The sequence below is a fragment of the Salmo salar genome, chromosome 09, assembly GCF_965601325.2.
Source record: "Salmo salar chromosome 09, fSalSal1, whole genome shotgun sequence".
NCBI classification, from domain to species: domain Eukaryota; kingdom Metazoa; phylum Chordata; class Actinopteri; order Salmoniformes; family Salmonidae; genus Salmo; species Salmo salar.
Genome location: NC_138299.1, coordinates 71458312 through 71471534, shown reverse-complemented (window position 1 = coordinate 71471534; position 13223 = coordinate 71458312). Strand labels below are relative to the sequence as shown.

General features: G+C 42.0%; 1 protein-coding gene and 1 pseudogene across 2 annotated transcripts in view; one reads left to right on the top strand and one right to left on the bottom strand.

Moving 5' to 3' along the window:
- The first annotated feature begins 3560 nt into the window (after window positions 1-3560).
- Window positions 3561-6610, top strand: LOC106611609 (protein NipSnap homolog 3B-like; annotated as a pseudogene).
- Window positions 6611-8405: 1795 nt separating this feature from the next.
- LOC106611642 (phospholipid-transporting ATPase ABCA1) overlaps window positions 8406-13223 on the bottom strand; it is a 47216-nt gene continuing 42398 nt past the window's right edge. For both annotated transcript variants that reach the window (XM_014212065.3, XM_014212064.3), the window contains 5 exons: window positions 12861-13137; window positions 12119-12222; window positions 11070-11162; window positions 10246-10489; window positions 8406-10081 (listed from right to left, as the gene is read on the bottom strand). In XM_014212065.3, coding sequence (XP_014067540.1) covers window positions 9926-10081; window positions 10246-10489; window positions 11070-11162; window positions 12119-12222; window positions 12861-13137 — 874 coding nt within the window. In that variant the 3' untranslated portion in view covers window positions 8406-9925. The remainder of the gene's footprint in view (window positions 10082-10245; window positions 10490-11069; window positions 11163-12118; window positions 12223-12860; window positions 13138-13223) is intronic.

Genomic DNA, 13223 nt, shown 5'->3' with positions numbered 1-13223 from the left:
CTAAACTTTTAACTCCTCTCGTCTTCCGTAGTCTACAACTGCAGAACTAAAAAAAAAAGTTTACTGAACTCCCGTGGTGCTTTTGGATACATTGTAACTAACACTAGTGTTATTTCAAACCAGGGGCGAAAATCTGATATCAACTTTGGAGGGGACAATTACATTAAATTTTCTCAAGAGCAATTCCTGAGGGGGACACCAAAAGTAGTGCTGTAACACATAGCCTACATTGTAATATGGTAAATGTATATTGAGGAACCAAAGAAATAAGGTGTTTGCCGTACTCCTAACTACCGGTACCCAAAACTACACAACTACTCAAAACAGCAATACCATTGCCTTTAACAAATCTTAGTTCAGTCACCAGTTTAAGTTGAGAGTGGGGGTATCCATGGCATTTTCCAATTATGTTCCTATTTTACAAGTCAAAAAAATTGAGAACCTTTCATAATGTTGCCAAACAAAGACTCAACAAATTTACCTGAGACTCCGTCTCTGCCAGTCTGTCCCTGCATATCTGTCCCCAACTCTGCTGTCTTTGTGCCATCTGTTGCCTGCTCTGCCTAATGACATCATTGTGAAACATTTCCATTAGAATTTCATTTCTTTCTTATGAACATTTTATCAACTAGTCTTTGAGATATTAGGCTACTAGGGTTCTTACTTTGCGTTTTGGTGTACTGAAAAATACTCTGATGTCCGTCTTTTATTTTTCTGCCATTTTTCTACCTGGCTGGCTGGCTACACACACACACACACACAGTGTGTAGGTTATTTACAGTAGGAGATGGGCTTCTATCATCTTATCTTTTATCATTCTATTTGGGCTTCGATCTAAAAGGTAGCTAGCAAATGTGAAACGGATTAAAATGACAAGAGTTGACAGCTGTATGAGTTCACCATTTACACAACATATGCTGCAACCTTTTGTAATTTTAATAGTTTGTTTCATATTGGCTGGCTTCCAACAATAGCTGAATTTGCAAAGCAAGCGAGCACTAATTCCGTTTCAGTGGTGTTTGCTATAATCTTTGCTACCCGGGTTAAATAAAATAAATAAATAAAAGTTCCCTTGCGACAATTTAGCTTTTGCAACGAGACCATTAAATATATTTAAGACAATGGTAGAAGAAGAGTGTAGTTCTGTTCAGTTTGGACTTCAGTTTATCGCTAACCTTATCACAGGGACTTTGAAGCACTAACTTACATCATCTGCATGCTGATCTCGGAATAAATTGACGATAGCAAAGATTCCATCTTTGACGAGGCCACATAAATGGAATAGGTACTAGCTAGCTTAATAGTTAATATTTGCGCGCTAGCTCTGCATATTCAGCTAGTGTGTGTGCGCGATTGACTGGATTAACTTTACGTCAGTTACGTTCATTGAGTGCCTTTCAGACAGTAGACATGACCCCTCTGTTACCTTGCCAGTGGATCAAACCATTGTGAGGAAAAGGGTGGGGGGGTCGCAATCTTTTGAAACATAAAAACGCGCTATTAAGTGTCTATAATCAGCACAATTGCTTTCATTGCGTATTATTAATATTATTTAAATTACATAGTTATGTTTCAGTGATATATTGGGGGGGACAAATCATTTTTTTCCCAGGATGGGGGGGGTCGTGTCCCCCCCGGGATTTCCGCCCCTGTTTCAAACCCGTTCAAACGAGATGTTTACAGTAAGAAATGCATTTCGCAGATCGTCAAGTCTAATAGAAAATATTTGTCTGAAAAATGGTGACGTGGTAAATTTGGACTATTGATTTGGTCTACGATTATGAGGGCAAATTGATGTATTGTTTGTTCACATCAATATATTGTGGAAGTTCGCTTTTGTAACTTGATAACAATCATCATGTTTGACAAAAGTCAATGTGAGTTCCAGTTTGTACTCAATTACCTCGACTAACCGGTGCCCCCGCACATTAACTCTTTACCGGTATCCCCCCCTGTATATAGTCTCGTTATTATTTTACTGCTGCTCTTTAATTACTTGTTACTTGTATTTCTTATTCTTATTTGTACTGCCTTGTTGGTTTGGGGCTCGTAAGTAAGCATTTCACTGTAAGGTCTACACCTGCTGTATTCGACGCAAGTGACTAATAAAATGTGATAGTCAAGAGAGAGAAGCAAGAACTACCCAGCTAAAAACAAACATACCCACAACTTTAGAGAACGTTCCCTTAAGTGTCTCATTAGGTCATTAACAAACGTTTTCATAGGAATGTTCCAGTAATGTGCAAGGACTATTTCCAGACCACTAACTTAATGTCAAACAGAACTTACCCAGAATGTGGTTATCATGTTCTCCGAAAATTCAATAATAATGTTCGAGAAACATTTCATTGGAACGTGGCAAGAATATTCCACTGTCTAGTTCATCAACAGAAATACTTTTCTCATTTTGTCAGGATCCATAAACTGGTATTGGCTGTGACCATTTTATTTGATAATGCATGGATTTTAATCAGTTTTCCCAAAATACCTTTGCAGAGGTCATTACCATCACACAATAAAACATTCTATTTTAATTTAAAACTGAATGACAAACACATACAACCCTCAGAAAACTGGACACGAATGTTCTTGCAACATCTCATGAAATGTGTCTAGAACATTAATATTGATATTCTGAGAACATGTTAACCACGTTCTGGGTAAGTTCTGTTTTACATTAAGGGAATGCCAAAACATGCTAAATAGGTTCTCAGGAGGTTTTTGCTAACATACATATAATGTTTCCATAACTAATGGAAAACTCGACACTCAAACATCATGGGAACATTATGGGTAACATTACAAAAACGTTCTCTCTCTAGAGTTGTTAGCTGGGTATATGGCCTCTATAATGGCATATGATAATGTGTGCATTTATTTCTGTTTGTCTTTCCAATATCAGAGCTCCGTTTTAGAATTCATAGGTAAGGTAAACGTTAATGGTCTATTAAACTTCATGAATTCATTCCATGGGAAAATCTCAAGCAATGTTTATTTACTATGGATCTATAGCATAGGCCTACTGTGTATTCATTTTTATATGTCTAACTTTGCATAATAAGTTAATTTTGTCTTAGATTTTTTAAGCAACAGAGTAGGCTATGGGTATGCAATGTAGTTTATGGACACGGCAGACATTTTAAACTGGCTTGCAAGGGTGAAGTTAAACTCCACCGTACAATAATAGCCTTTGGTCCAAACTGAATTAAAGGTTAGATGGCAAACTGATTCCAAAAGGCAAGAACAGTTTTTTGCTCGTAGGAGTAGGCCATTAGTAACAGATTAACTTAACATGTGTGAACAGTTATCAAATAAATATGTGGAAGATAACATAGCACGTTGGACTAAAACCACATTGTTGAAACCATGTCGCTTTCTAGTGAGCTGAATGAAGTATCCAGGGTCCCTCAAGCAAAAAAAAACATGGAAGGAAGAGAAGTTAAAGTACATATAATATGGTATTAGAATTTCATGTCAGTAATATACAGTGCATTAAAACCCACAGTGGCTGCAGGGTGTCAGCAGTGACTGTATTTCTGTCCTGTCAGCCTCGAGCCTGTATGTCCACTGGGCCCCAGCAGCAACATGGGACCTTCTATGAGTTCCGTACCTACAGTATCCAGCCAGAGAAGAACGTTGCCTTCCTCAGGCTGACCAATGAGAAGATCCACCTGCGTACTGTTCCCTCAGAGCTACTGGAGCGTGGAGTACGGTGGCTTGAACCAGGTTTTTCCACATCTGGAAGTATGGTGAGGAGGCAAAGAGCAAGCTAGGCAGAGAGCATGGAATGGTAGGCCTATTCCCTGTGGAATTCAGTCAACTCAGGAAATGCATTGAAATTCTATAAAGGAATATAAATTCAACTTCAATAAGCAATCACTCAAGTTTGAATTTCCATATCCTAAATTCACTGTAATGGAACCTACCCCAACTCAAGCCCAGAGAACTCCAATGTAAAATAAGCCATTGTATCTTCTGTATATAGTGCATTCGGAAAGTATTCAGACCCTTTGACTTTTTCCACATTTTGTTACGTTACAGCCTTATTCGAAAATTGATTAAATTGTTGGTTTTCGTCATCAATCTACACACAATAACCCATAATGACAAACCATAAACAGTTTAAGAAATGATTGCACATTTATTAAAAGTAAAAAACTTAAATATCACATTTACATAAGTTATCAGACTCTTTACTCAGTACTTTGTTGAAGCATCTTTGGCAGCGATTATATCCTTGAGTCTTCTTGGGTATGACACTACAAGATTGACACCTGTATTTGGGGAGTTTCTCCTGTTCTTCTCTGCAGATCCTCTCAACCTCTGTCAGGTTGGATGGGGAGCGTCGCTGCACAGCTACAGTTGAAGTCGAAAGTTTACGTAGACTTAGGTTGGAGTCATTAAAACTCGTTTTTCAACCACTCCACAAATTTCTTGTTAACAAACTATAGTTTTGGCAAGTTAGGACATCTACATTGTGAATGACAAGTAATTTTTCCAACAATTTTTTACAGACAGATTATTTCAGTATGTCAGAAGTTTACATACACTAAGTTGACTGTGCCTTTAAACAGCTTGGAAAATTCCAGAAAATGATGTCATGGCTTTAGAAGTTTCTGATAGGCTAATTGACATCATTTGAGTCAATTGGAGGTGTACCTGAGGATGTATTTCAAGGCCTACCTTCAAACTCAGTGCCTCTTGCTTGACATCATGGGAAAATCAAAAGAAATCAGCCAAGACCTAAAAAAAATTGTACCACAAGTCTGGTTCATCCTTGGGAGCAATTTCCAAATGCCTGAAGTTCCACGTTCATCTGTAACAACAATAGTACGCAAGTATAAACACCATGGGACCACGCAGCCGTCATACCGCTCAGGAAGGAGACGCGTTCTGTCTCCTAGAGATGAACGTACTTTGGTGTGAAAAGTGCAAATCAATCCCAGAACAACAGCAAAGGACCTTGTGAAGATGCTGGAGGAAACAGGTACAAAAGTATCTATATCCACAGTAAAACAAGTCCTATATCGACATAACCTGAAAGGCCGCTCAGCAAGGAAGAAGCCACTGCTCTAAACCCAGACAGGAAGACCACGTCAGTGACTCAACCCACTCAAGTGACGCACCCCTCCCATGGACGGCATGGAAGAACACCAGTAGGCCAGTGACTCAGCCTCTGTAAAAGGGTTAGAGGCAGAGAATCCCAGTGGAAAGAGGGGAACCGGCAAGGCAGAGACAGCAAGGGCGGTTCGTTGCTCCAGCCTTTCCGTTCACCTTCACACTCCTGGGCCAGACTATACTTAATCATAGGACCTACTGAAGAGATAAGTCTTCAGTAAAGACTTAAAGGTTGAGACTGAGTCTGCGTCTCTCACATTGGTAGGCAGACCATTCCATAAAAATGGAGCTCTATAGGAGAAAGCCCTACCTCCAGCCGTTTGCTTAGAAATTCTAGGGACAATTAGGAGGCCTGCGTCTTGTGACCGTAGCGTACGTGTAGGTATGTACGGCAGGTCCAAATCGGAAAGATAGGTAGGAGCAAGCCCATGTAATGCTTTGTAGGTTAGCAGTAAAACCTTGAAATCAGCCCTTGCCTTAACAGGAAGCCAGTGTAGGGAGGCTAACACTGGAGTAATATGATCAAATTTTTTGGTTCTAGTCAGGATTCTAGCAGCCGTATTTAGCACTAACTGAAGTTTATTTAGTGCTTTATCCGGGTAGCCGGAAAGTAGAGCATTGCAGTAGTCCAGCCTAGAAGTAACAAAAGCATGGATTAATTTTTCTGCGTCATTTTTGGACAGAAAATTTCTGATTTTTGCAATGTTACGTAGATGGAAAAAAGCTGTCCTTGAAACAGTCTTGATATGTTCTTCAAAAGAGATCAGGGTCCAGAGTAACGCCGAGGTCCTTCACAGTTTTATTTGAGACGACTGTACAACCATCCAGATTAATTAAAAGTGTCTGTAATAATATAAAAATGTGGGTTTTTTAAAAACGTGAGTTGGGGGTCAGTTTGGAATTGTGCATAATTGTGCATGTGTTTCAGGAGTGTATGAGTTGCGGTCCTTCCAGATGCATCCGGGGGGTCCAGTGGTGTGGGGGGAGGCCTTCCAGGCTGCAGTCAGTGCCCACGCTTCCAGGGGGCACGCCCACCTGGTAGGGGTCTTTCACAGCGAGTTTGGATGGCTCAACAAAGGTACAGTGAGGACAGGGACTAGGTCAATGGTGATCAGGATGAAACTATATAATACTACATGGGTAACACTATGAGATTATAATATCAATGCAGTAGTGTGAGGTCAAATGGGATTTCTCCTTATGTGTGCCAGTCAATGCCCTGTGGTGGTACGAGAGTCCGGACCAGCGGGCAGCGGTACGCCACAAAGCCCATGGGGATGCCAGGGTAGTGGCAGCCGGTAAACCCTTCTATTTATTCCCCTTTTAATACAAGTAGAAAATGGAAGTTTGACGGCTCTATTCACTTTTTAGTTTCTATCTGCACTCTTCTAAATGTATCCCCCACCCCCCCACAGTGAGGGAGTGTGTGACCTACCTGGAGTCGCAGACAAACAAACTCATGTTCCCCTGCTCCTACTCTCCCCTCAAGTGATCTCACACTGAAACCCGGGATTGAAGAGAATAACCCTCAACTGGGTATGATATGCTGTCAATCTAATACGTGCCTTACACTGTTTATAGACCTAAGTAGAGGTAATAAAACACTACTGAGATTTCTTATTAAATCAGTGGACCAAGTGGTGATCCAATCATCTAAATGTGATAGACATTGGGACTCAAATCATTTATTACTTGTAATTATGCATTATAGATTGAAGATTATATGATGGACACTCTGGACCAAGTTTAGGATCACGGTTATAACAATGTTTATCCTTCTTAGGGTTGGGCGGTATCCAGGTTTTCATACTGTTTCTGTACCATACCGGGGTATACGGTAATACCGAATGTGCACACAAGGGGTGCTATTTACAATTTAGGCAACAGGGATCTTAATCCGGGGGGGGGGGGGGGGTCGCTACTGGGCGGTAGTCATGGTTGCCATGGCTTTCTTGAGCACAGGGACTGTGGTGGTCTGCTTGAAACATGTGGGTATTACAGACTGGGTCAGGGAGAGGTTGAAAATGTCAGTGAAGACAATTGCCTGCTCGTCAGCGCATGCTCTGAGTACGCATCCCGGTAATACATCTGGCCCTGCGGCCTTGTGAATGTTAACCTGTTTAAAGGTCTTACTCACATCGGCTACGGAGAGCATGATCACACAGTCGTCTGGAACAGCTGGTGCGTTCATGCATGGTTCAGTGTTGCTAGCCTCGAAGCGAACATAGAAGGGATTTAGCTCGTCTGGTAGGCTCGCGTCACTGGACAGCTCACGGCTGGGTTTACATTTGGAATCCATGATAGTTTGCAAGCCCTGCCACATCTGATGAGTATCAGAGTCGGTGTAGTAGGATTTGATCTTGCCTGTTTGATGGTTTGTTGGAGGGCGAAGCGGGATTTCTTATAAGTGTCCGGATTAGTGTTCCGCTCCCTGAAAGCGGCAGCTCTAGCCTTTAGGGCTCCCGAGTGGCGCAGAGGTCTAAGGCACTGCATCTCAGTGCTAGAGGCATCACTACAGATCCTGGTTCGATTCCAGGCTGTATCATAACCGGCTGTGATTGGGAGTCCCATAGGGCGGCACACAATTGGTCCAGCATCGTCCGGGTTAGGGTTTGGCTGGAGTAGGCCGTCATTGTTAAATAAAATAAAACACTTTTTAAAAAATTGTTTAGTTCAGTCAGGATGTTGCCTGTAATCCATGGCTTCTGGTTGGGATATGTACGTATGGTCACCGTGGGGACAATGTCGTCGATGCACTTATTGATGCATCGACGAGGTAGTTTACTCCTCAATGCCATCGGATGAATCCTGGAACATATATTCCAGTCTGTGCTAGTGAAGCAGACCTGTAGCTTAGCATCCACTTCATCAAACCACTTCCGTATTGACCGAGTCACTGGTATTTCCTGTTTGAGTTTTTGTTTGTAATCAGGAATCAGGAGGATAGAGTTATGGCCAGATTTGCCAAATAGAGGGTGATGGATAGCTTTGTATGCGTCTCTGTGTGTGGAGTAAAGGTGATTTTATCCACCTGTCTAGGACCCTTCCTGGATCAAATCCTTGCTCTCAAAAAAAAAATTGTGCGTGCAGCAAACTGTGAGTAACATTATTGAGTTAGTTGTATAACTTTATGAGCTGGGATGTCTGTCCTGCAAATACTTTAGGTCAGAGACAAAAAAAAAATTGCAACACGCTTGTTAGCATTTAGTTATCATTCTCTATGGGATTTTACATTTACTTTTTAGCATTGCTAACCGTTGGATTACTATAGCCATGTTGACACAAGATTAAGATTTGTTCAGTTTTATTGTGTAAATAAGTATTGTACAGAGCGAGTAACAGATATTCCCACAGCCTTTTCTCAATACATTAAAAACGTAAATGGCTATTAAATAAAGACAATTTTCTTGGTAGAACAATAAACGATTGTATACATAGTCTGTGGAAATTCCAGTGCAAAACAATTATCCAATTAACACCACAAATAAAGTGCTTGGAATGTCGAACTGGCCTCATTTCAGGCAAGCTTTGTGTTTCGAAATACTGAGACTTTTTACCCGAAGAACCACTTTTTAATTTCACAATAAATGGCACTTGACTGCACCAGTCTTTGCAGACACAGGACAAGCCCACAGGTTACACTTTATGACAGAAATGTAAAACTGACTCGGCACGGTCAGCTTTGAAAAATCAATTTACATTTTGTAGACGCTCTTGTCCAGAGCGACTTACTGGAGCATTTAAGGTAAGTGCCTTCCTTAAGGGCACAAACAGATTTTTCACCTAGTTGGCTCTGGGATTCAAACCAGCAACCTTTCGGTTACTGGCCCTATGCTCTTAACCAATAGGCTACCTGCCACCTTACATTATCATGTTATTTAATTTACTATTGTCAACCCATTGAGGGGATGTTTCTGTTCTTTGCTAGTGGTTAGGCGGTGAAAATATAGTCCTTCAAACAGTTGATTTGTCTGTCAGGGCACTGTGGTATGAATGTTGAGGTATTCATTGCAAACTGATAGTCAACACCAAAACAAATCTTTTCATTTTCTTAAAAAAAGCTATAAAATATATTGTTTCCTTTTTTTAAACTGGTACAGTACTTTGCATCGTATACATTGGAAAGTGTACATAGTCTCTGATTGGTGTTTCAAAATGGCTGAGTCCACTACATAGTAAACTACTGAACTAGAAGGAAGAACATTCATGATTACAGTAATGCCACAATGGACTCAGCCAAACCTAATTAAAAAAAAATATATATATAGTTTATATATTCATGATCAATTTACATATATAAATAAAAAGGTACATCTTTAAAAACAAATCAAACATAAGGAATTCAGATTGGCCATGGGAATGGTTGGGTTTCTTCATCATGTAATTCTGGTCTTGGAGCACAAAACAGAAATAAACAGACCCTGAATTTTCATTGGAAGAAACCAGTTGGAATTACACAAATTAAAAAATATCTCCGTTTCCACAAAAATATACACCGCCACAGCCTAACATCTGCTGAAGAACATGATAAAATTATGGCAGTTATTCAAGTTTAATACTCTTTCTTTCTCCTTAATGACTATCGTGAGGGGCCCTCTTGGGCCCCAAATTGCTTCAGCGCGAGTGAGAAACTTTGCATTGACTTGCATTGAGCTTTCCAGCCAGGCCGTTACGAGAGCAACACCTCTGGCTGAAGAATTAAAACAAGTATTAAAACACTACTGTAATAATACAGAGAAGCAAATTCAGTCCAACACTGTTTGCGGGTTTAAGTTCCAGTTTTGGGTGGAAGATGGTGTCCGTCCGCTCACACCAAGCTCTCATTTAGCCTCTCCTCGGCTAGCTTCTCTTCAGCCTGCCGTGAGCTGAGCGGGGTAATGTCCACCACCGCCTCTTTGCGCTTTACTGAATTGTCTTTTGAGTGGTAATCGTCACTCTGGTCCTTGGCAAAGTTCACAAAAACCTGGTAGAGAAGAGACGAGTGTCAGCTGTCATCACTGTACATTCCAATCCGGTCTACTAATCGAAGAACATACAGAAAGATGCAAATGCATGGTGCTGTAATCCACAAGTAATCAAATAAGTTTTGACCACAAAGCCTTTAGTCAGTGATGGATGGCGTCTTACCTGGTCCAGTGTGGTCTGCGACACGGAGTAGTCCTCTATCCGAAGAAGGTCCTTGTTCTTGGCCAGGATGCTGAAGATGTGTGCCAGGGAGGTGAGTGAGGAGGACAGCTGGTACTGCAGCATGTTCCTGTGCTTCTCCTTCAGGGTGCTGCCAGGCAGCTTACTCTCAATGAACTTCATCACCGGCGGCAGGTCAGGGTCCGGCCCAGCCACACGCAGAATGATGGTGTAGCCGTCTCCGAACCTGGAGAGAGAGATAAAAACAAAACAAGATAATTAAGTGATAATGCCCGAGAAGTCTGTGTTTGGAGGATATATTGGCACGGGTGTTGTTAGGCCAGAGACGAAGTCAATAATGTTTAGATGCTTTTTATGGTGGAGATAAAGTTTATAAATTGCTAGGCTGATAAGACAGTAGAATGCGCAGTCAGATGGAACAGAGTAAATAGGCATTTATTTACATTTTATATAACATTTATTTCACTTGGCAAGTCAGTTAAGAATAAATTCTTATTTACGATGACGGCCTACCAAAAGGCAAAAGGCCTCCTGTGGGAACGGGGGCTGGGATAAAAAAAAAATATATAAATAAATATAGTACAAAATACACATCACGACAAGAGAGACTACATAACGTCATAGAGTTAGCTGGTGGTAAATTGTGGAATAGACACCAGCTGGAACGCGGTTTTAACCAATCAGCATTCAGGATTAGACCCACCTGTTGTATAATCAATGGATAATTTGTGCCATTTATTGAAAGCCACAACTTTGTAGGTATTGACTTGCTTTATATGTACCAGTGAAAGGATTTGTCATCTTACCTGTTCTTTAGGTGCTGAACACTCCCCAAGCAGCGGAACCTGCCATTGACCATGATGGCCATTCTGGTGCACAGGGCCTCACATTCCTCCATACTGAAGACACAAAATGGCAGACACAGACATTAGATACAGTGTAAAGGAACTGCTGAACTATGAACCACATCCCTGCAAAGGTTGAAGAATGTCAGTAGCAGAACACTCAGAAAGCTATTAATGTCAAAAGCATGCACAGTAAATGGATAAGCAATACTTTAAACCATGTAAGCTACATAGTACAAGCCAATAGGCTACATCAGGGATTGGCAACTGGGGGACTTGCATGGCCCTCGGATAAATTTTACACTCAGTCGGGGTCTCAACTTACTGTTGAGAGTTAGAATAGTAGGATACACCAGGTGCACTTTAGAAATGTGGTTGTGCATCAGCAGTTTTTCTCTTGTTATGTCAGTTACTGATAGTCACTTAGCCCTTGTCAGCTTACATTTTTTAGATTGCTAAATTAGTTTAACTGCCAGCTAACTAAACTTGAATTACCGGCCCGGGGGGGGGCCCCATTAATTTTGTTAGTCAGTCTCACTCAGATATCATATTAAAAATTGCAAACATTTCTCTCCACCCTATGGCAAAATGTGTAGAATTGCAGGAAATTAGCTTTAAAACTGCAGCATTTTCTCTACACACCATGGCAAAATGTGTAGAACTGCATGAAATGAAATAAAAAAAACATACATTTCTCTCTGCTGTCAAGAGAGGGGGCCACTAAAATGTTTTGCTCGCAGTGTGGGCAGGGGGAGGGGTGTTTGGGTATGCAGACACGCAAGCAACAACGGCCCCTCCTGATGAGTTCAGATATTGCTGTGGCCCCCACCCCATCAAAGTTGCCAATTCCTGGGCTACATGGTGCTAAATGAGGTTTGACTAACCGCAACCTATACTCATACATAAACTATGTTGCCAACCAATCAACAGCAACAACAACCATGCATTTCAAAGTATAGCAGCTAGCTTTCAGCCTTTGCAGACACAGGTGTTAAGGTGTTTCTGGTTACCTGTGCGAGGTGAGCACCACGGAGCGTCCCTCCTTGATGACGCTGTGGATGCAGTTCCATAAGGCCCTGCGTGCTTTGGGGTCCATCCCAGTGGTGGGCTCGTCCTGTCACAAAGAGCACAGCCAGGTTGAGGTTGGCCCACAGGTTGAGCAGGAAACACACAGAGAAGACCAGCAGCAGGGGGAAGCAAGGCATCATGGCCCTGCTAGTGCTGAATTATGCGACGAGAAATGCTAAGCACTTGCTTTCTCTCTTGGTTTGTTTCTGTCTCCCTTTCTTTTCTCTCTGTGTCTATCGCTCTGGTTCTGTCTCTGCCCCTCTGCCCCAACATCAACAGCTGATCTCTCTGCAGCCCAATAGGAGCAAAACAAAAACATGCAATTTTCCAGGAACCCTTTGAGAGGACTGTGGCGTGCAGGCGGGAGAATTGTAATCTAACCCTCGTTACACAACCCTTGCAGCTGCAATCCCCACCGGGAGAACAATTAAACACCAGTCATCTGATTTAAGAGGCCCCTTGACCCCTTGATATTTCACATTGAGGTCACTGCTGAGCTGATGCAACCGGTCTGATCACCTTGTGTTAGTAACACCATGTGTTGGTGTTTACAGTGTGTGTGTGTGTGTGTGTGTGTGTGTGTGTGTGTGTGTGTGTGTGTGTGTGTGTGTGTGTGTGTGTGTGTGTGTGTGTGTGTGTGTGTGTGTGTGTGTGTGTGTGTGTGTGTCGGGACATAGTACATACCAGGAACACGACGGATGGTCCTCCTATCAGGGCCATGGCGGTGGAGAGTTTCCTCATGTTTCCTCCGCTGTAGCTTCCTGCTGCCTTGTCCACATACTTTACTAGGCCCAGCTTACGGATGCCCCATTCGGCAACTTCGCACACTTCCTTCTCGGGCACGCCGCGCAGGACGGCATAGAACTCCAAGTGCTCTCTTCCCGTCAGCAGGTCGTTGATGGCGTCAAACTGAGGGCAGTAGCCCATGTTCTGGTGCACCTCGTCTATCTCCCGCAGTATACTGCCAAAGCAAAAATAAGTCAGTTAGTCTCACGTTTAGACTCACTGCTGAACCTCTCTACTGTAATACCTAGGGTGAGCTCTCTG